This window comes from Sciurus vulgaris (genome assembly GCF_902686455.1).
Source record: "Sciurus vulgaris genome assembly, chromosome: 6".
Lineage (NCBI taxonomy): Eukaryota > Metazoa > Chordata > Mammalia > Rodentia > Sciuridae > Sciurus > Sciurus vulgaris.
The window spans coordinates 133,058,431-133,083,500 of record NC_136466.1 but is presented as its reverse complement, the minus strand read 5'-3'; the positions used below and the strand labels follow the sequence as shown (position 1 = coordinate 133,083,500).

General features: G+C 33.9%; 1 protein-coding gene across 2 annotated transcripts in view; it reads right to left on the bottom strand.

Moving 5' to 3' along the window:
- Positions 1-25,070, bottom strand: part of HCN1 (hyperpolarization activated cyclic nucleotide gated potassium channel 1) — a 404,733-nt gene that overhangs the window by 31,493 nt on the left and 348,170 nt on the right. For both annotated transcript variants that reach the window (XM_079145911.1, XM_079145910.1), the window contains exon 6: positions 14,955-15,195. In XM_079145911.1, coding sequence (XP_079002037.1) covers positions 14,955-15,195 — 241 coding nt within the window. The remainder of the gene's footprint in view (positions 1-14,954; positions 15,196-25,070) is intronic.

The following is a 25,070-nucleotide window of genomic DNA, read 5'->3' as shown; positions in this document are numbered from 1 at the left end:
TGCTCAACACACAGCATAAACTATGTGCCAGGTAGTGTCCTAAGCATTTTGGATACATTGCTTAGTTCTCTCAGCAAACATAATGATATAGTAATTACTATTACTATTATCCTGAAATATTTTTTTTTTCTTTTTTAACAGATATGGAGACAGGAGTCCATGACTTTCCTGGGGGCATCTCAAATTCCCTTAACTAATATCCTCCTCTTTCTCACCTCATTTCACAAGACTTCACAGCCCAGCTACTGACAATTTCTACTTTTGCTCACAAAGATTTGCAGTTAATTTTTATCCACCAGCACACAAATCACCACAAATATCACCTGCCTTCATTACTTTTTAAAATGCTAACTGGTTGACCCAGAAAACATTCTCAATGATAATACCACAAACAAAATGTAGTCCTTCTTAAATAATACTGAGGACTCTGCTTGTCTCAATCTCAGCTACTTCAAAGGTTGAGGCAGAAGGATGTTAAGTTCAAGGCCAGCCTGGGCAATTTAGGGAGACCCTGTTTCAAAATACAAGAATTAAAAAAAAAATTGTAGTTCAGAAATAGAACACTTTCCTAGACTCTGGATTCAATTTCTAATACATGGAAAAAAAAAAAAAAGAAACCCTAGGGACTTTAGAATAGGCAAGAATTCATTTTAAATGCTCAAGAAGCTATTAAAATAAACCAAAGATGCTGGCAAAGCAAATATACCTTTCCCCAAGAGCACCATACCAACAGAATTGTCAAGCTAGATGGGGCTATAGGGGTGTCTATCTTAATAATCTCATTTTACAGATGATGATTCTGAGCCCTTGGATTTTAAACAAAGTGCCTGGAGACATGCAGTTAGGTCCTGCACACAGCAGCAGAGGGACTAAGTCCTGGCTCTGTGGACACTGCCACATCATGCTGCTTCCTAATCCTTTTATAGCTTTGATCCCAAAGATAGAATTTGATAATTTAATTTACAATATTATGAAAAGGAAACAATCAAGCAATGAAATCTGCTTAGACTTCTCATGCCTTTTAGATGACATGCAGCACACAATTCAGCAAGGGCGATCACTTGGTTCAGTTGCCTCGTTGAAGCTATTTGGATCAATCTTTGGACTTGAAGGGAGGGTCTAAATTTAAGAGCAAGTAAAACTTGGGTCCTGAATAAAAAGCCTCGGCTATTAGCACAGGTGGAAGGCCATGTGGGAAAGGAGCCAGCTAGAGACACAGTTGAAATGAGGACACAGTGAGAAATCAGCCATCTGTCCACCAGCAATGATGCATATAAAGTAACCGCAGGACATCATTGCCTTCCAAATGAACCTTTTTCAAGGCAGATCCCTGATCCTTGCTGTGTTCATAAACAGAGTTTGTTAGGGTACTTACCAAATAAGACCTTAGGAATGCACTAAATTAAATATCACACAATGATAAACAGTTCAGAATCTCACAGGTAGGTATCTGTTAGTTTTTAGGATAAGAAAACAATGTGACTTTGAGCATGCAAAAGTTTTAATTGCTTCCAACATGTATACTCAATGCCTCAAAATATAACACGAATTATTCTTTTAGAAAGATGGTCTCTATTTCACCTCACCTCACTCTGGGTGAACAGTAAGGACTAAAATAGTGATATGAGGGCAAGAGTAGATTCATGATAAAATTTTGTATCTCATCTTTTTCTGCATATGTGATGTACATGCATACTTTGTTAAAACATGTGTTCTCAGAGACACTTCTCCCTTGCTTTCTTGCCCAGACCCCAAAAACAACAATGAAATAGGATAATGTTCCTTAAAGAAGTGTTACAAGAGAATAATAGTTTGCACAACTTCATCCGAAGAACTCAAGGTACTTTACTAATGTTAGCTCATTAATCACACCCAACTGTGACAGAGAATGAACAGATTTTCCAAAGTAGGGCAAGAAGATCTTAGTCAGCAAAGTTGTACTGAGATTCTGAAAACCCAGTGTGAGTCTGGAGAGAAAATGAACAGGAATTAAAAAAAAAAAAAACAAATAATCAAAAGGAATCTTGTTATATTACTTAGCACTGTATTTGTCAATTTAAGCTGCTATAACAAATTACCAGAGACTAGGTGGCTTATAAACAAATGAAGTTCATTTCTTATAGGAATCTGAAAGTTTGAGATCATTCTAGGGAATGTTTTCTTGCAGGTTTCAGATTGCCTACTTTTTTGTACCTTCACATGGTGAAAAAAGAGCTATTTAACCCTCTGACCATTCATGAGTAGTTCACCTTCATGACCTAATTACCTCCCAAATGTCCCACCTCCAAATATCATTACTTTAGAATTAGAGGTTCTATATATATATTTAGGGGGAACAGTGGTTTTTGTCCACAGCAAGAACAAAGTAAGGTACTACCAAAGAACTAGGTCTAATTATTTGGTTCATATTTGTGACTCCTATCAATAACTTGTAAAAGTAATAAAGAGAGGTAGACACTGTTATATTTGAAAAAATAAAAAATAAACATACTTTATTCACAGTTTGATAATTGATAATGATATAGGAGATTATTCTATTAAAGTTAACTCCAAAGTTGGATTCAGTGTCACAAATGCTTGTTTACTAAAAATGATATGTCAGATATTGTGCTAAGGGTAAGGACACAAATGAACCTTAAATAATCCATAAGGTTCTGATATAATAGGAATCTAATGGTCTCCTGGCTGTGATATGTTTTTTGAATATAGACTGAAAACCAATCACAGAAAAAAATTGAACTAAAGAAAAAAATGACTACCACCAATTGTCGAATTAACTCCAAAACTTAGGTTCAGATTAGCACTTTTCTCACTTCCAGCTCACTTTACTACTCTATTGCCAATCAATCTCTCACTTCATAAGAACATTCAGTTTATAAACTCCACACTCCCCGTTCACCACCACCTTCCCGTATGAGCTGAGTTAGAGTTCATCTCACCTTATGAATATACCATGTTCTTGACATGTCCACCTTTTCTGCTGCCTGGACTCCATTTTGAGCTCTTATTCTATAACTCTCAGCATCTGTCTTTGCTCTAGCAAAACTTGCATTGTTTTGTTCCTAGAATCCACCTCCTCTGTTTCTGCCTCAGGAATTTGGCTCTTGTTCCTCAGATCATCACATGTCTAACTGCCTCTTTTCATTAAAGTTTCTGCCCCACTGTTTTTTCATTAACTTGCTTTACTATTGTTTGCATGGCATTCATTACTCTATGACGTCATTTCATACTTTCATTTTTAAAATTTATTGTGTGTCTCCTCAATAGCATGTAATATCCCTGAATATTAGGATTTTATTTTATTTGCCTTATGACAAACATCAAACACTCCCTAGAACAAAGATTTTTCAACCTTTTTTTGATGAAGGAAGGAAAGAGTGTTGGAGGGACGGAGGAAAGGAAAGAAGGAAGGAAGAAAGGAAGGAAGGAAGGAAGGAGGAAGGGAGGGAGGGAGGGAGGGAGGGGACTTTCATATTTTTACCACATTTCTGAGATTAGGTTCACTCCTAGGATTTCCTATGGTTTGAATGTGACCCCCAAAGTCCATGTGTTAGAAATTCAATTCCCAATGCAACAGTGTTGAGAGGTAGTTAGGAGGGGAGAGCCCTCATGAATTGATCAACATCTTTATCGTGGGATGTGTTAGTTACTAGAAGAGTGGACTTGTAATAAGAATGAATTTGGCCCTTCTTTACTTCGGTCTGTCTGTCTCTGTCTGTCTCTCTCCTTGGCATATTCTCTTACTCTTCTGCCTTCTACCTTGAGAACACAGCAATAAGGCCCTCTCTAGACACCAATGCATTGATATTGGACTTCACATCCAGAACTATAAGAAATAAAAATTCTGTTCCTTATAAATTACCCAGTCTATGGCATCCTATTATAGCAACACCAAACAGATTAAGTAGGGATATCTGGGGCTTAATATGAACTAATGAATTTTCAAAAGATTGGAAAATTAAAAAATGTAAACATAAGGGAGAAATAACAACCACCTATACTATGCTAGTACAAATTCCTTTGTAAAATTGTCTTTGATCTATTATTACAACAAACTAGAAGGATTTTGTCAAATGCTATAGGCACTGAACTTATGTAACTATTAATATTTACTGAATTAATTATACTAAATAAAACTATCTGGTTTTTCAATCACACTGGCCACATTTTAAATGTTTAATATCTGCATGTGGCTCATGGCTACTTTGTTCAACAGTGTAGATTACAGTACATTTCCATCACCATATGGAGTGGTGATGGAAGTTCTACTGAATAGCTTTGCTCTAGATTCTATTGTTTTAGAATATAGAACTACATTATTTCATCTCTGAAATATAGTAAGATTAATTAAAAATTAGAATGCAGTTTTTTCTAACCCTGGATTGCTCAGAAATAGATAATACCTTGTGTCTTGTTTAGTTTATAATTTATTTTCATTGGCAAAGATTTATTAAGATAAAAAGAGCATTTAACAGGATAATACTAAATTCAATTGGACGTTTGGCCACTTTTTTATTTTTAGGGTCAGAAAGGACGAAGAAAAAATTAAGATTACAAATGGAAAAAGGGGAAAATATGTTCATCCATCCATCCAACCAGCCAGCCACTGTAAATCACACTGTTGATATTTTAGACACACTGCTTTGGACTTAGGTTTAAATTTGGGGAAAAAAATAAGTGTTTAAACTCAAGAAACTCATAACACATAAGATTTACATATAAAATAATGCAACAATTCTACAATAAGTTAAGCGCAATGAAAGCAGGAAGAAAGAATCACTCACCTGCATGACAACATTTGAGTGATATCTTTATAAAGATGAGAAACCATGTGTTGCACTAAAAGGAGTGGAGGGAGATTTTTTTTTTTTTTTTAACCAAAGGGATCAATCATTACAAAGGCAATCTTTGAATCTTTGCTTGTTAAAAAATTGGTGGTGTTGGGGCTGTTTTAAAATGAACTGAGATTAGCAAAATACCTTGGGCCAGACTGGGCAGAGTTTTGGAGATTTTCTCTAAAGTTTTAGACATCATTCTTCAGATAGAGGTCAAGGCACACAATTTAGAAACATCTGTGGAAAGAAGAATTGCTGCAGAGGAAAGCACAAGGAGGGTGATAGAGGGCCTTCCCCTCCTGAGAATGTGGGACACAGGTATGAGATGCACCCAGTGAGGGTGCACTGGTTACTCTCAAATCACAATAAAGGTTTGCTTTAAGGAGGAATCTTTACAAAAACATCATTCCAAGGATGGATTCCTCTTAGACCACTGTCCTTAAATAGTTGTTCCTCCAAGTATTCTTCATCAAAAGGCCCATTCATTTCTACCTCCTGAGCTATGCATAAAAATATTATGGGATGGAGTCATCAATCTATTTTTATTATCAAAATTTCCTTTAATGGCACATAAAAAACTTCTAATTATAAAAGTTAGCATTCCAATAACTCAGCAAAATCTGAATACTAAAGAATATTGATAATCAAAATTTATCACTTCGTTTTCAAAAGAGAGAGATTGTTTAAAAGTATTCCAAACAATGTTATGTTCTCAAGTGAATCATAACCTCCTAGACTTATTTCAGCTTGCAACAGAACCTCACATTTCACTAAACTCATTCCCCTGGTTATTAATGGATATTGAAATTTAAGAACTTCGTAGAGACAAGTTTTTAAAATGTGCATGAATAAGAATCACACATTAAGTTTAGAAAGTATATTGCCTTATGGAGATTTTGTTTTCATAGGATTAAAATTTGGCCTTACTCTCTAATTATAAAAAGCTCCAAATGTGGTTCCTTGTGAACAACCATATGAAGACAGGAGGAAGGAACTAGAATTATAATGTGGACTTTTTTAGGATTCTCCTCCTCCTTTTCTACCACTTTATTAAAGAAAAGCATTATGATTTCAAAATAAAATCTCTTCATTATGTTCATCTTGATTTTCATTAGTATGTCAGACATTTGGACTTGATCTTTTACTATGTCATTTGTAACTAACTTTGTAAAATCATAGACTTGTGAAGCGAGGATAATGATACAGAAATCTCTTTTACCTGATGACTTAGCAAAGCCTTTCCCTATGGTTGTATGTTATTTGGTATTTTTATATGAGTCACAGCCTTCAGAAAGACCTGACATCGTTGTCTTATCAGCACTGAAACAATTATTTCAGTTAGCCTGGTCTAAAAGAATAATAAGGAAGAAGGAGGAGGAGGAAGAGGAGGAGGAAGGCAGGGGAGGGGAAGGAGGGGAAGGAGGAGGAGGAAGAAGGAAAGAAAGACAAGAAAAAAGAAAAAAAAGAATAATCTGTAAGAAAGTTCGCCACTCTGCCACAGCCTCCTCCTCATAAAAGTAGTGGAACTATTGAGTTAATTAAATTGTGAAACCACCATCAACAGATTCCCCCACACCTTCTAGAAAATCAGCATTAGCTTTTAAAAACATGCGATGTAGTAGAGTTAGAATAATCTGCAAACTACAGACTGGCAGATGCTTCAGTCCTCTTACAGGTGATGCCTATGGTTTTTCAGCTGTTATTGTAAATTTGTCAGATGATTCTAAACCAGTCAAATGCATATTGGGCATAAAAAATCCTAAATACATACATTATCTATATAAATTATTTAGGAGTCCCATCAAAGCTAGCAAAATATTGGGCATTACTAAGCAGCATTTAACCATAGGAAACACTTCCCATTGATAGGGTTGTTTCACATTACCAAGCCACGGTTTTTTGTTTGTTTGCTTGCATTTTAAAAAACAGGTTTAAGGAGTTAAGAGACTGAATAATTTAGAACACTGGTTTAGAAAGGCATATGCAGTTAAGAGATGAGTAAGCAATTTATTAATAAGAATGAAATATACCACAAAAGGAAAACATCAACTTTTCTTTAAAACCATGAAGTACCAGTATAAAACTATGTGATTTGAAATTTTAGTGATGTGTATTAACACTTTTATTTATTCAAGGGATTATATATTAACAATACACTTACTTTAATGGGTGGGCCAAGTGGAACATAGGAGGAGATTACAAAAGGGTTTAACAAATACACTGTGGAGAATTTTGAAGTTAGTTAAGATTTTGCAATGTGTGAACTTTACATCCTACAAGATAATTGTACCCATCTCTGGAGGTAGAGTTACCATGGGAAGAATACAAAAATATATGAAGTTCAAATTCACAACTGAGTTTGAAACCAGTTTGAAAGGTACATGGCCAGGTTGTTTAGCTGTTCTGAGCTTTGCTTTCCTCAGTTGTAAAGGGGGGTTATAAAGTTATGAAGTTTACCTCATAGAAGGAATGGAGAAGGTGTCTAGAAACTCCTTTCACCACCATCAAGACTGTCACTATTTTAGCACCTAATGCTCACTACCCCAGCATTCCTCTGACTTGAAATGTGATGACAAATATTAGATTCTTGCTTCCACTCTCCATCACTCATGAGGAGGTCTGGGATTCCCAGGTGCTCTGCATCCTAGGCCTCTGACTTCAATATGGCTGCAGAAGGTGGGAGGCACTTCATATCATGCCCCCTACTTCAAATTTATATGGAGTGCTTATCACGATTCAAGAATGTTGCTTAATATTTCCAGCAATTACTGGATTTCTATATTAAATTATTTTTTCTAAAACATAAGCACTAATTAAAAATGTAAATTTCACAACTGTGGGAAGCTAGTCCCTCTTGCTTATTGCTGGGTCCCCGTGATTGTGACTGTGCTTAGTACTCATCCAGCTCTTATTCTGTGCTCATTTTCTTCCACTCCCTCTTCAAAACATTATTTGGGAGCTTTGTTGGTGAGAGCACTGAATGAGGTGATGCTTGAGTCTTCTCTAAAACAAAGAAACTCTGTGGGGTTAAAAATATGGCTGGAAAAACATTTCTATATCATTGTAGAAACAGGATAGGCATGAAACAAACTGATTTTGATCTTTCTTTGAATATAAGACTCCATATGTCACTATGTTCCTCTCCATTTAATTACAGTTTAATTTTCTATGCACTGATTATGTTTATTTATTCAGACATTTTAGAAGAGTATAAAGAACACTCCTCAGTCAATCCCTGGTTCTTCTGCTTTACAGTAATATAGACTTGCCATGCTCAATTGAAAGCTAAATCAAAACTACTGAAATAGAAAAACTGGTCCTACTGATTTTAAAATGTCATAGATTACAAAAGAGATGTGAATTTCAAACTGCATAACGTGGTCAATAAGTACATATTACTATCAGACTCCAACTGTTTCAGATTCTCATCTTAGGTGTTTTAATCAAACAAATAATATAACCAAATTTGGAAAACAATTAGAAGCATTGCAGATCTATTTTTTCCATATACTATTCAATAAAGGCTGTTGCTTCTAGTACCCTGGAGTCCACTAAGAGTCACCTCATGTCTGTAGAGTAAAAATATGAGTCAGACCAAAAGTTCGGAATTCAAACCAAGCAATATTTAACAGAATATCTCACTGAAGTAAGTTAAGTTGAATAAGACATCAGCATATGTATACTGCTCGAAATTCAGAACCTCAAAAACACACTTTAACAAATATAAAATATTAGCAATCATGTAATAAAAATTATCACTTCACAATGGATGAAATTTAAAAACTATCAATTGAAAACAGCTTGGAAATTTCCAAAATTTAAAACACTTTTAATAGAATATGGATGAAGGAAGAAATCTCAGGAGATATTTTAAAAATAAATTTGAAACAAAGAAAACAAAATGTGACATCAAATTTATGGAAGGAGTAAAAGCCATACTTAGAAAGAAATGTATATTATAGAGCATTAAATAAATACCTTACAATGAAAGACATAAAATTAATAATCTAAGGTTCAACCTTAGCAAATAGGAAAATAAGAGCAATTCAATCCCAAAGTCATAAGAAAAGGGATACCATAAAAATTGAAGCAGAGATCAATAAAATTGAAAATGAAAAATAATCAATAAACCAAAGACTAGTTCTTTTAACTTTTCTAAAGAAATATTCAAGGAAAACTAAAGCAATTACAGGAAATTACAAACTAACAAAATTCACACTATTGTGAGATAACCTGAATAAACTTTATTTCTGTAATATAAAGAAACTGCATCAACAATTTAATGACATTGCAGAAACTGAATCACAGGGTCCCAATGTTTACATGGACTCTGTAAATTAGAAAACTATCAAGTATTCTATCTGGGATTTAAGGAAGCAATGACACTAATTCTCTAGAACATACTCTAGGAACTAGAAGTAGAGGAGCACAATATAATTCATTCTAAGAAGTTAGAACTGACCTAATAAAAACCTCAGAAAATATGTTTCTGGAATGAAAATGTGTGGGGCAACCGCTCTTATGGAAACAGACAGAAAAGTCATGGTCAAAATATTAACAAATCAAATTCAAGAGTTTTCACACATTTTAACACATTAAAATTTTTTTCAGGCCTGCAAGTCTGATTTAACATTTAAAATCAAACTCAATCAATTTGATCCACCACATCAACAAGCTACAGAAGGAAAACAAAAGTAAAAATCTAATGTCACAGAATTGGCACAAAATCCAGCAAATAAAAAATTGACAGTATCCAATATCCATTCATGACATTTTGTTAAAAAGTCAGGAAAGTTGGAACGGAGAAAATTTTCTTAACTCTGAGTAACCACATAAAACAAAAAACAAACAAACAACCTTCAACCAGCATCATACTTAATGGTTTAATGGTGAAAAGAATAAATTGATGCTCTCTTCCCAAACCAAGATCAAGATAATGATACTTTATTTCAATAGTCTGATTCAATATTGTACTGGAAGTCCTTGGCAATGAAGCAAGATAAGAAAATTCACTAAAATGCATACAAATTGGAAATGATTAAATAAGACTGTCTTTATTTGCAGAAGACAAGTTTGTCTATGTAGACAATTCAAAAGAATTAACAAAAGAACTCATAACAAAAGAGAGAGTATATCAATTTCTTTGGATAAAAGGTTCATCAAGGAAATTGAATTGGCTATATAACAGCAGTTAATAATTGGAATTTGAAGTTAAGTAAAACATTTACATAACACTATATAGCCTATATTATTTCAATTTCCATGGCATTTAAGAAAATGCAAAATTTAAACAGATCAATAGTTTCTTTGGGCTTGGGAACGGGGGAAGACTGAACATGTGATGCACATGGTACTTTTTCTTCAGTATAATGAAGTCATCCTGTGTAATATTGTAATGGTGGATGGAGGACAATCAAGCATCTGGCAAAGCCTGTAGAATTTTATAGCACGGAGACTAAGCTTATGGTGTGCAAAGTAAAAATAGTTTAGGAAGCCAGAAGATCTCAGAATTAAATGCAGAATGTGACCAAACAATAGAAATGCACTACAACTGTATTAAATAATCTTACTAAAGGGAGTGAAGGTTAAGAAACTGACCTAAGTATCTTTGGAAATGAGTGTAGTTTGTAAGATGTAAGGCAAAGCAATCTACACAAGACTTGGATTCCAGTTGATAAACTTGCTCATCATAGACATACCAGGTTAACTGTTATGAAACAACTATGCCTGTACTAGAGTTGAGCAGTTATGTATAAAGGTGGTAGACAATGGGGACCTTGCATCTTACCACTGAGTGAGGAGTTACAGATAAGGAAAGGGAAGAAGCTAGAATATTTCATCTTCTTGTGGATTAGAGTTGGAAAATTAGTACACATTCATATTTAGCTTCACCTAGATACAAATGGTTGCACACAGAATTATGTATTTACTTATGTGCATACATGAAGAGGTTACTGCTTGTATGAGTGTGTGTGTGTGTTTGTGTATACAATGAGAGGGCCTAATAACTTCCTAGCTTAACAGCCCAGTAGTAGTGAGCACACTCAATGTTGTAATTTTGATTTTAAATACCTTTATCCAATAATAGAATCAACAGTTCATTGAAGAAATGGATGATTCTAAGCTGTGTAGGAAATATACAAAATGAGCTGGAAGCATCTTACAGTTCCAAAAAACAAAAAATAAAATTTAAAAAGGAGACTCATATCCACAAAAATAGAATATTACCAAGGGGCACGGGGTACAAATGAAAGATTCCAATAATGTAATTAAGGCTATATTATCAAATTATAACCAAATTATGAAATAATTATTCACGTTTCCATACTGATACAAAACCAAAAAACTTGTGGGGATAAAGGTACATTCCTACATGGTTGGTGGGACTGAAAATTATGTAACCACTCTCAAAGCAGCATGGAGATTTCTCAAAAGACTAGGAATAGAACCACCATAGTACTGGGGTTCATTTTGACATAATCAAAAATGCATGTAATATAATTTTCTCCATTTCAGTCCCCTGTACTTCCTCCTTCCCTTCTCTCCTCACCTGTCTCTCTTCTTCTTCTACTCTACTGGACTTCATTTTAATTATTTATAGCTTTTAAAAATTAGTTATATATATATGTATATATATATTCATACATGAAATTCACTGTGCTATATTTATGTATGTACATAGGCTAGTTTGGTCACTTTCATTCCACCATTCCTTCTTTTCCCCACCCTTCCTCCCTTCCCCTCAATTCTCTTCCTCTACTCCACTGACCTCTCTGCTATTTTCATGGAATTCTGTCACCCTTATTTTCCCTTTATTTTGATCCAGCTTCCACATATGAGAGAAAAAATTCAACCCTCAACTTTCTGAATCTGGCTTCGCATGGTGTTCTCCAGTTCCATCCATTTACCAACAAATTCCATAATGTCTTTCTTCTATGTGGCTATACTTAGTGACATTGTGTATATTTACCACATTTTCTAAATCCATTCATTTCTTTATGGGAACTTGAACAGGTTCCATAACTTGACTATTGTGAATGGCACTGCTGGAAATATTGATATGGCTATATTACTCTATGCAGATTTTAGTTTTTTTGGATAAATTCAGAAGAATGGAATAGCTGGGTCATATGGTGGTTCTATTCCTAGACTTTTGAAGAATCTCCATTCTGCTTTCCAGAGTGTTTGGACTAATTTGCAGTCCTACCAAAAATGTATGAATGTACTTTTCTCCTCAGATTCCTGCCAACATTTATTATTGTTTTTATTCTTGATGTTTGCTGCTCTAACTTAAGTGAGATGAAATCTCAATGTAGCTTTGATTTGCATTTCCCTGATTGTTAGGGGTAGCTATTCTCATGCCAGATCAAGTAGACTTTAAGACAAAATTAATAAGATTAGACAAAGAAGGTGACTTCATACTGGTTAAGAGAATCATCAAAAAACAAAATGTAATTGTCATAAATATTTATGTCCCAAGTTCAGTGAACCTACATATATAAAACAAACCCTTCTCAATACAAATAATGAAATAGATCATAATACAATAATACTTGTAATACAGGAGATAAAAATGGGGGCCACAGAAAATAGGGGTCCCACCTTTCCAAATTAAAACCCTAGGCTAAAGCTTGTTTTTGTTAGTTAGTTTGTTTGTTTGTTTTGCTTGACTGGAAGGCCCAACTCTTACTTGGATGCCCATAAATTCTGTTGTTGCCCCAGGTTTCCTTGACCTCTCTAAGATTAGTCAACCCTAAAGAGTAGAAACTTTTTTGAAAATGTATACTCCAATATACTGGAAAATCTAGCAGACACTGACAAGTTTTATTTCTCTTTCTAAGAGGAGAGCAAAACCTAATATTCAGTCTTCAAGAAAACCACCGAAAGAACTACAATAACAGCAAAACTACAGAGCAACCTCATTTATGGATGAATATCCTGTATGTTAAAGAAATAATATACCAGAATAAAATGTTTTTATTCCAGAAATGATCTTATAGCTGAACACAGCCTTCACTGCTGTGGTTGACTTCACTGACAGGTTAACCCACATATATCCAGGAAGGTACATATACCAGTCCTTGTATAAAACCTTAGTCGTGTTACCAAATATAAATGTGAAGTATTTAAGAGCTTCTTTGAATTCACAAAACATATGTTAAATTCAAAAATCCACTGTTAATGCATAATAATACTTTAAAAAATTCCCTGATTTTTTTCAACATATTTATCACATCCACCAATATTGCTTCTTTGATATTCCCTCCAGAAACCCAACCCCAACACTCACTTATGCTTTTATTTCTCAACCTATCAGATTTCAATTAGTTCTTTCTTTTTCCTTCATTCAAAATTAGTTCTCTACTCTTTATAAAGTAGACCCTGTTAGATCCTTAGCATTTTCTAATGGCTTTCCTTAGCACAAGCTTCTCAAAAGTCTAAGAGGTGGATGAAGCAACATAGAATCATTCTGCCAAGAAAAAAGAGTAAGGAAGGAACAGAAAGCTAGAAACTTCAAAATTGTCTTCAATGGGTGAGCAAAGATCAAAAAAATTAATTAATCTGAGTCAATGTATACTGCTCAGCCATAAAAAATTAACAGACAATAACCTTATGGTTTTTTAAATATTAGCATTCAGAACTCCTCCTAATCAGTATGTTAACTGTGACTGAAGACAATTTCCTAATCTAGATGTATAATTAAAGAAACATTAAGATGAAATCATCTATTAACTATTGTGGGAAAATTCTCTTTGGGTAAAAAATATAGATTCTCACCTCACTCTATATTCACAAATATACTTTAGATGGATTAATACCAAAACAAAAATGTAATAAAGGTATGTAGTACAACAGTAAAATAAATTATGATTATAAATTAGTAGTAAATAATAATGTGATAAAATGAAACAAAGTAGATGAAAATATGGAAAGGAATTCCATAATTGCAAAACATATTGTGTGCAAAACATATTTGAAGGACACAAAATCTCTAGTGCCTTTAGAAAGGACAAACTGATTCAAATAAACAGCAGTGACATTGAGAATGCTGAAAGTTCCCAGGAACAAAATTAAGAATCAAAACCCAGCCTTGCAGAAGGTAATTACAGTATATCTAAGAAATGTATTAGGAACATTTCTATAGACCAATAACAATAGAAAAGCATGCAAAGTGTAGGAATAAAAAAAACCCCACGACTGATTGATAAATCTATGAAGAAATGCATTAACCTTACTAGGAATAATGGAAATGCAAACTCAACAATAAGTTAATGCCATTTTTATTTGTTAAGAGGAGAAAAATAAAAATGAATTGATAAAGCAAATATACAGTTTTATCTAAAACATTTCGGTGCTATTTATCTTGGTTTAAAAATATGTATGGTCTTTAACCCAGTAATTCAGTTACTAGGCAACTTTAGTAAAAGTGCACATACATATATATTAGCCTTGATGTAGGTTAAAGTTGGAAACAATCAAAATTTTCAGACTTTTTGGCAACATGAACTGCCATGTAATTAAAGGCTGTTTTTCTCACCCTTCCTCAGAGCTAGAGGTGATCCTCTCACTAAATTCTGGACAATCCTATGTGAATATCAGTGATGTAGGCAATTTGGAGGCACATATCTAAAGAACACTTCTAGCTTCCCCCTTTCTTCTATTCTCTCTGTATCATCCTGTGGAACATGTCAAAATGTGGTAGGAAGAAATCAGTTCTTCTCATGTAGACAAGAAGAAAGATATTAAAACAACAACAACACTGTAGTGTATGACAGACTGATAAAATAAATGAAATCTAGGTCCCTAAAAACTTGTGGAGAGAGTTCCAACTCTTTGCAGACCCTGGAGTGACAGAAAATTATACTTTTCATCTGGTTTAAACAACCAACTGTTATCTACTTGGGAAAAAAGAAATGAAAATAATACCCCAGACAATGTGGTATGCATTGAACCTGTGCCACAAAATATGAAAACATTGTAGCCACTTTTGTCAGAAGTCGGTTACAAGTTCATGTTCAAAGCCCACACCTACCCTTCCAACATGTCCAAAATTCTGGAGAAGACATGAATCGTGGGCTACTGAAATTTCAACTTAGTTGTGTGTTTTGCGTTACTAACCTCCAAAGTAAGAGCCGTCTGTCAGCTTCATTTCTTTACTGGACTTTGTGATGACGCCAGCGACCCCGTGTTGAATGAAATACATTTTTTTACCCACGGCACCTTCTCGTATGATATAATCTCCTGGTTGAAACACTTCAAATCTCAGTTTGCTCAGCATGGCAGTCACGAAATTAGGATCCGCATTGGCAAAAAGAGGCATGGTTGCCACCAGCTTTCGACAGTTGAAGTTGACTATCTCCTAAAGATGGCAAGAGTAAACCAGTATTAAGAGACATTGTAATCAAATCTGGGAGGAAAGCACGTTACGAAGTTCAAAAATGTATGTTGTGTCACACTGAAATTTTAATTTAGAATCAAAAATACATAAATCCCCAAAATCAAATATCTAAATTCTCATCAAAATCAGGGATTGTTTTTATTTTTATTTTCTGATGAAATTTGGCTTTCCCATCCCTGAGTGTGATATAGGAAGGTAACTGTATTTAATATTTGTTAATTAAAAATGTAAAAGTCTTAACTTGGATAACATCTCATTTCTTTATTATTCGCTCCAAGAATTTGAAAGTCTCAAAGGTGGAAATTTAGTCTTCTGTTCATGATTTACTCATGAAGATAAAAACCACATTGCTTCCTCTTAGCTGTAACATCACTGATTCTGCACAACACTGTGTTGAACCATTGAAATTGTACCTACAGGGTTAGGGTGTCTAAAACAAGGGCCTAGCTGTCTGCCAGAATAAAGCACTATAATGCTTTTTGTTATAGTCTGTCATTCACTTAGAATGAGAACAATAGAGACTGCAGACAAAGGTTATGCAAAGGTTATTCAATCTAAAATCATAAATTCAATCTGTATCTGGCTGAATCAGAAAATTACTCTTTCCAAAACCTCCTGGGTTCCCATTGGAAGACTTGGGCCAAAGAGGGATTGACCATATTTCTGTTTCTGACTTTGATTTCTAGGGACTGTGCAATTTTAAATTAAGAGATCTGCATGTTTGATTTCATTCTGTAGATTCTGGTCCAAATTAGATTTACTCTTATGTCTCTGGACGAAAATAAAGATATGGGAAAAACATTTTTAATCTTATAAATCACATATGATAGAATAGACAATGGTAATCTTTTTTTTTTTTTTTTTTACTGGAAAGTCATTTTTTAGAAATTCCTTCACAAAGAACACCCACAGGAAAGGGTTGGTCTGAATTTGGAATCTTACTTAAGAGATACAGAAACTTCTCCTAAGAAAGTTGAAAGAGAGCAAAATGATACGGAGGTAATTAACTGAGTCTGGGTACTGAATCCACTGCCTTGGGGAAATATATTATGCAAACTCCATGATGCTTGTTGATAATGGTCCCTGATCTGACTTTCTAAGATGAGAGGTAAAAAATTCTAGCTGATGAAGAAAGAAAAAGTAGCACATATAAACAACAGAGAACTACTCAGTCATAAAAAGAAAAAGATGAAATCCTGTCATTTGTGGCAATACTGATAGAATTAGAGATCATTATATTAAATTAAATAAACAAGGCATAGAAAGGCAAGTACCACATGATCTTACTTATAAGTAGAATCTACAAAATTTGATCACATGAAACCTGAGAGTGGAATGCTCACTAACAGAGACTCAGGAGAATAGAAAGGAGTGACAGACAGGAAGAGGTTCATCAATGGGTACCAAGTTAGAGTTAGATAGGAACAAGAAGTTCGGATGTGCTATTGCATAGTCTATAAATATAAGAATAATGCATTGTGCATTTTATTTTATTTTACTTTATTTATGATCCTCAGTCTTTTTTATTTTTTTTTTATTATTTATTTTTTTAATTAAAAATCATAAATTTACATTGGGCAATATTGTTTGATTCATTCTGTTTTTTTCCCTTCCCCCCGCCCCTCCCACCCCTCTTTTCCCTCTATACAGTCCTTCCTTCCTCCATTCTTACCACCCTCCTTATCCCTAACCCGAAACCTAACGCTAACCCCTCCTACCTCCCATTATATGTCCTCATCCGCTTATCAGCGAGATCATTCATCCTTTAGTTTTTTGAGATTGACTTATCTCACTTAGCATGATATTCTCCAATTTCATCCATTTGCCTGCAAATGCCATAATTTTATCATTCTTCATGGTGGAGTAATATTCCATTATATATATATGCCACAGTTTCTTTATCCATTCATCAACTGAAGGGCATCTAGGTTGGTTCCACAATCTGGCTACAGTGAGAGCCTTTCCACACAGAGCCAGCTCCAAGTCCTGGAACCAGTAGCGGGCTAGGGGCAGCTTTCTTTGGAAGCACTGCTTATCAAGTTACTCCAAGACTTCAGGCTACTGAAGGCAGGAAGGTGATACACTGGAAATCTACAGGGACACTATAAGCCAATAGAAGAATTCTGCAATATCACAAAGTCCCACTGACATCTGACCAATATGAGAAAACAAGGGAAGAAAATGTCCCAAACAAACCTAGGTACTATATCAATAAAACCCAATGACAGCACAGCAGAATAAATGTCAGAAAGGGAGTTCAGAATGTACATAATTAAAACAACCAGGGAAGCAAACAAGGAGATGAAAGAGCAAATGCAGGCATTGAAGGAGGAGATGAAAGAGCAAATGCAGGCATTAAGTGATTGCACCAATCAACAGTTAAAGGAGCAAATATGAGAAGCAAGAGATCATTTCAATAAAGAGTTAGAGATATTGAAGAAAAAGCAAACAGAAATCCTTGAAATGAAGGAAACAATAAACCAATTTAAAAACTCCATAGAAAGCATAACCAATAGGATAGAACACCTGGAAGACAGAACCTCAGACATTGAAGAAAAAATATTTAATCTTGAAAACAAAGTTGACCAAACAGAAAAGATGGTAAGAAATCATGAACAGAATCTACAGGAATTATGGGATATCATGAAAAGGCCAAATTTAAGAATTATTGGGATTCAGGAAGGCTTAGAGAAACAAACCAAAGGAATGAACAATCTATTCAATGAAATCATATCAGAAAATTTCCCAAATCTGAAGAATGAAATGGAAAACCAAGTACAAGAGGCTTATAGGACTCCAAATATACAAAATTACAACAGACCCACACCAAGGCACATTTTTATGAAAATACCTAACATACAAAATAAAGACAGAATTTTAAAGGCTGCAAGAGAAAAGAATCAAATTACATTCAGGGGGAAACCAATAAGAATATCAGCAGATGTTTCAACCCAGACCCTAAAAGCTAGAAGGGCCTGAAACAACATTTACCAAGCCCTGAAAGAAAATGGATGCCAACCAAGAATCTTATACCCAGCAAAACTTACTTTCAGATTTAATGATGAAATAAGATCCTTCCATGATAAACAAAAGCTAAAAGAATTTACAAAAAGAAAGCCATCATTGTGCTTTTTAAAAAGTTAAAATAAAAGTAGTTTGAAGTCTCCCTATAAAGAAATGAAAAATGTTTAAATGGATGTCTTCACCTTGATTCAAACATTATAGGACACATACATCTACACAAACGTAACTTTGCACAACTGTAAACAAATACAGTTTCTATGTTCTTATGTATCAGCTAAACAAATACATTTAATTAAAAACAATTCCAGCTGAAATGGAAGGTATGTTTTGAATCCACCTGAAGAGAAAAAGAGAGCATTTCATCCTCAACTATATCCTGTGTGTTCAGTAGAGCAAAGTAGTTCCTTTAACAGTGAAGCTTCATGGAAGATGATAAAATACTTAGAAATCAGAAACAATAATCAGAAACTAAACAAGGCAGCACAGACAAGAGGAAGATATTACATGTGGTAATAATTTTTGCAGCATCATCCAATCCCAGGTAATGCATACTCGACTCAGTGATTGGCTGTGTCTATGGTGATTTACAATCAATTTTATCTGGTGCCAAACAGCTGGGGTATAAGGTGTGTAACTATAATAGTGTTCAGCATGTGATAAGTGCTCATTAAATATGAACACACATGAAAGAAGAAAGAAGGAAAGAAGGGAGAGAGAGAGAGTAAGCTTCATCTGGGGGGAAAGGTGTTCACAAAGATTAGTTTTAGTTTCCTTGGGAGATGGTTACCTTCAACTCTCAGACTGCTTTCTCAAGCAAAGTGGTGTGAGAACAAAAGCCTTGGGTTTATAAAAGATGTGCTTTGTGCCATTCAAATTTTTTTTTAATTTATCTTTTAATTTTTTACAGTCTGCATTTTGATTCATTGTACACAAAGGGCATACATCATTTTGTTTCTATGGTTGTACATCATGTAGATTCATACCATTCGTGTAATCATATATGTACATAGGGTAATGATGTCTGTCTCATTCCACCATTTTTCATACCTTCTCCCTCTCATTTCCTTCTACATAGGAAAAAAAAAAAACAGGAAAATTAAAGGTGAAATGGAGCTAAAGATGCAGAGATAATGTCACTAGAAAATCACAGAATAAAGATGTTTGTGAATAATGATTTCACATGTGAAATGACAGAAAAATACTGTGTGGAAAACTGAAAATAAGTCTGAGGGTAGAAGAAGTAAGAGTTTTCAAATGATAATAAAATGGAAAATATTTCATATATGTCCTTTTGATTTGAAATATACAATTTGTCACTTCATTATTATCTCACCTTTTATTTCAGAAAATAATGGGAAATATTTTCATAACATTTCAACTGATCTTCATTTACATAAATTCATGTGATACAGTGCACATTCAGATATATCACTTGAAATTGCTCTGCTTATAATACTGCCGGGGTAATTTGATTTTATTGTTCTTGTTTGAAGGAATCCATTCATTCCTTTCCTCTTTCTGTAGATCTTTTACTTCTACATGAATGTGTTTGATGAAAGCATAAATTCTCGAAAATGAATTTTAGGGAAAGATGAAATGAGATAAACTTTGTTGGTTCTAAAATCTTTCCTCTCAGGTATTTTCATAGGTGCACATGAGAAAATTATGTTAGAATTATTCTACTGTCTTTCCTATTTCTATCCCCCCCTTTCCCTTCGTTTCCCTTTGTCTAACCTCCTAAACTTCTCTTTTTTCCCTCCCACAAGGTTTTTTTTGTGGTTTAGCATCCACGTATAAGCAAAAACTTTCAACCTTTGGCTTTTTTAGAATTGCTTATTTCAATTAGCTCATCAATTTATTTTGAGTATTAGTTGAATGGAAACAGTCACGTTAGTCTACAAAATGGATAAAAATTTTAAAAAAACCTCCTCTCCATCAATTACGTTTCCTTAGGAATCTTTTCTTAGAAAAAAATTATCAGTATTGCTCCATAAGCAAAGTGTGATTTTGAATGTTCATCCTCTATCAATCCCATTTCCTTGTTGCACTCTGACTTGAATGAAAAGCATAGTTTTTAATACCTGTGATCTCTATCTCTTTTCTTTATGATGGTTGTTATAATGATCTCTTTTATCACAATGTGTGGCCTGAGCTCCAGATATTATGTATCTGCATTAAATTGAAGAAAGCCCACTTGATGAGGTCCTGACAATAGTAAAGTACTCCACACTACTAAGGTATTTAAGATGTTGATGCTCTAAAAAGATATAACGTTTTTATTGCAGCATCTTGTAGCAGCAGAAAGTATAGAAGTGTCAAAGACAAACAAACAAAAAGATCAACTCAAAGAAGTATTAAAATCCATGGAGAAGAGAGCAATTCACAGGGACACAGGGGTCAATTGAAAGAGCTACTAGTAGTCAAAGCCAAAACACTTTGAGAAACAAACCAAATCATAGAACATTAGATTAAACCCAAAGCATAAAATAAATAATCAAGGGCCCATACAGAGAGAAAGGAGTGACTGAATAAATTAAAAATAGATAAATCTCCTGTTCAAATCCCTAATAATTAATATAGAGACTCCCTTCTGAAGAAGGTGAGGCATAATTCCCCATTCCTCTGGGGATGGGCTGAGCTTAGTGGTAACTAATGCCCGTGGCATATATACTTCATATGACATGATAAGGACATTTCATTTCTGTGGTGTTCTTCCCAACATTTGCAGTGTTGGGGATTGAACCCAGGGCCTTGTGCATGGGAGGCAGGCACTCTACCAACTGAGTTATATCCCCAGCCCAAAAGCAAGGAAATTCTGAGGAAATTATCACAGGAAAGAGAGCAAAGAGACATGATGACTGTGTAATGTCACTTCCTGAGGCAATCCAGGGACAGAAAAAAAAATTTTAAACAAAAGACAAGAAAATATGGATAGTGTTCAGACTCAAGTAAACACTAATGTATCAGTACAGGTCATTTATTTATTGGGAACACAATAATAGTGATGGCATATTTAATTTTATTAAAATAAATAATTTATTACTTATTTACTATTTTATTAAAATAAATAATTTATTAAAATAAATAATTTATTTTAATAGAATTATATTAAAATAGGGGAAATTGGGTGTGAGGTAAATAGTATCACTCTGTAAATAGGGGGAATAGGTATTAAATAGGATCTTTGTATTTTATGCAAACACAAAACTATTCTAAAATTAAAAAATTATTAAAGATGTAACCACTAGTCTTTATGAAAAGAAAAGTGCTATTTTGTCTTGGTTTTAAAGCACATTTTCTTTAAAAACTTATCTAAAACTAATGCCAAAAATGAACTTTTAGTAAGTATTTGAAAACATGCATATCATATTGCAGTATGATACAAAATACCAAAGGCCCAAATGCATCTCTTTCTATTGCTGTAAAGTCCATAACAAAACCAATAAGAACAACAACAACAACAAAAACTATAAGTCAGCATGTTCACTGATAGGCATATATTTCTGTCTAGTATATATTTACAAATACAAAAATCTTTAAATATCTCAAAGTAGGAAATATTTTTCTCTCCATCAAGGACACCAGATATGAGGGAACAACAAAAAATGTTGCCTGTAAGAAATTTCTTACTTAAAGGAATATTATCATATAACTTAAGTAGTATCAATGTATTTTCTATTTTAATACATTTTAAGTTGCCGACTAGTAAAAAGATGGACTTATAAGGTTACTGTTTAAAATATACTGATTCAATCTCCTAATAATTTGAAAATCAGTTCACATTAGAAAATTAATTTGGACATCTGAGAATATTATGATTTTTAAATATTATTTGGGTAAAATAAGTTATAATAACTCATAAAGGCAAATGTAAAATATTGTTTCTTATATGTGGAAGAGAGAGGGATTAAAATAAAAGGCATGAAAGCAAAAGAAAGATATTAGGGTAGAGGAAGAAGATTGGAAGGGAGGAGGAAAGGGGAGGGGTACTGGAAACCTAAATTGATCAAATTATATTATATGTATGCACAAATATACCACAATGAAACTCACTAATTTGAACAATTATTATACACCAATGAAAACTAAATAAATTAAAAAGAAAGATATATAAAATTAACTACAATAAATCGTATAAAGAAAACACATGCAGCAAACGCAGAATTTTGAAGTTATACAATATTAGGTTCTTGAGAGTGGACTTGCTTAACTGATGATAATGATGACGTGTCATGATCCATAGAGGATATTTTGCATATAAAAGGAACAATATGTAATAAATGTGCTATCTAAATAAATGCCAAGAATGTGATTTCTGAAACAGTCTTTGAAGAAGGTGTCACACAGTAAAATGCATGAAGCCTGCAGCTTCATTTATTCTTTTGAAGAAAGACTCAGACTGAACAGTAATTGCGCAGGAAGAGCAGGCTGGTCGCCTTGGCACCTGGAGAATATGTGCTCCCTCAGAGCTTGCCAACTGAGATCTCAAATTCATAGCTGGAAACAAAACATTGGAAAGCCAAATAAATATGCTCAGAGCTTTGGGAAGTGATGCAAATTATTCCCTCTAATATTTCAAGTTATTAAAAAATGTTATCAAGAGATCCTAAGTTATAACCCAAAATGTAAATATATTTGTATTAATTGAGCAGGTATTTTAAAGATTATATGAGACAGAAATTTAATGTAGGATTTTTCAGGGTCCTGCTGTTCAACTAAACTGAACAGTTATTCGAAACTTTTAAAACTCATACATGTGTGCATACAGACACGCACAAGACCCATACACCCAGTATTTTCTTTTGGATGCTTTTTGCTATTTTGCAAGCAGTAATACTGCTACAGAATAGTGCTAAGACTTTAAATCAATTTTTATCTATTAAAAATGGCCTAACATAACAATGAAACCACAAAAAAGAACCTGAATTTATTCTGACTTTGACATGATGTCAGCTTATTTCAGATTTGTTCTTTCCGTTATTTTGCTGAAGCATGACAGGGTGATTTATGTTCATTGTTTGGTCACAGTGTGGGAAGGTTTTTTTCTTTGATATAAGGTAGATATAGTTACGTTCCCTGTGTTTTACCCTAAGTACTGGGGATGGAACTCAGGAGCACTCTACCAATGAGCAACAGACCAGCCCTTCTCATTTTTTGTTTATTTTGAAAAAGGTTTTCCCTAAGTTATTCAGGTTGGTCTTGAACTTGCAAATCTCCTGGTTTAGCCTTCTAAATAGCTGGGATTATAGTTATGCACTGCTGCACCCAGATAATACACACATTTCAAGTGTCCACAAATCTTAAGTGAATTTGTTCAAATCTATACAACTGTGTCACTCTCAGATCCAGATCCAGAACACTTTTTTAAAAGGCTTATTTTGCTCTTGCCCAGTCAACCCCAGAGGTTCTAACTCTTCTGATTTCTATCACTGTAGCACTGTATTGTGTGTTTTTCAAATTCATCTAAGTAAAATCACATGCTATGTAGTCTTGTTTCTCCTTTTTCTCATCAATATGTCAATGTGATCACACACATGTGGTATGATGGAAGTTCATTCATTTTTTTTTTTAAATTAGCTGTATTTCATTTTCTGAGCATGTCATAATATATTTATCCTTTCTGCTGTTCAGCATATTTGAGTTGTTTTCCAGTTTTAGGCAAGGAAAATAAAGACGTAACAAACATTCTCAGGTTATATGCTTGTTTCTATCATCTGTGTCATATTAGAATTTCTAGTTAACAGACTAAGTATATGTTTAACTTAAGATAGCCCCAAAAGTCTTCCTAAATGATTGTTATTTTGCTGTCATTGCAGCAACATGTGAAGTTTCAGTTGGTCAAAATCCATGAGAAATTTGATCTTATCATCCTTCTAAATTTTAGCTATTTAGGGGTATATATAGAAATGTTATTATTTTGCTTTTTTCTTTTTGCAGTTTTAATTGCATTTCCCCATGAGTAATGACATCGTACACATTTTCTTAGCCTATTGGTCAGATGAACATCCTGTTCTGTGACATGCCAGGTCAAGAGTTTCTCCTCTCTTCCTACTTTAGTTCTTTTTATATCCTTGACAAGAGTTGTTGTGGGAACATGCACTGCACTGTCTCTGCCTCGTCTGTGGGTTGTCTTGTGACAGTGTAGCTGTTTTGTTGGTAATTTGTTTCCCAGTTTGTTTAATATCAAAACAACCAGAAAAAAAATGAGATATGTTCAGATTTCTTTCAGAAAGATTTTTAACCATAAATCTGTACTTTGCAATCATATTATAATACCCTAGATGTTTAAGAAACATTTTATTTTGTTACTATAAAAAAGAATAGAGATATTTTAAGGATCCTGCTAGCACTATAATTCTGTATTGATAACCTAAATATCACTGTGGAAAGTTCAATTTTGTGAAACATCTAATTCGACTCCATTCTACAACATTATTATTATTCTAAATAGTTTTAAATATGGCAGCTATAAATATAATCACCATGATTACACAAAAGACTCATAGAGTCATAGAGTAATCTTAACAAAATGGATCTGCTGTTACATTGCTGAATTCCTATACTCTATCAGACCCCATATTTTTAGACTGTGCAGAGCACACAAGAGCTTCCTTCTAAGACCTTAGACAAATATTCAAGAGGCATCTGGACCTAGATTTCTATAGGGACTTAGGACATAAGGAAATACATGTAGTCAAATCTTTTTCAAGTGACACTCCATCATCTAGAATCTCCTATATAAGAGTGCTCGAATGTTCCATTTTCCTTTTCAATTCAGTAACCCAAATGAGCTCTAATTAAAAGATAACTGG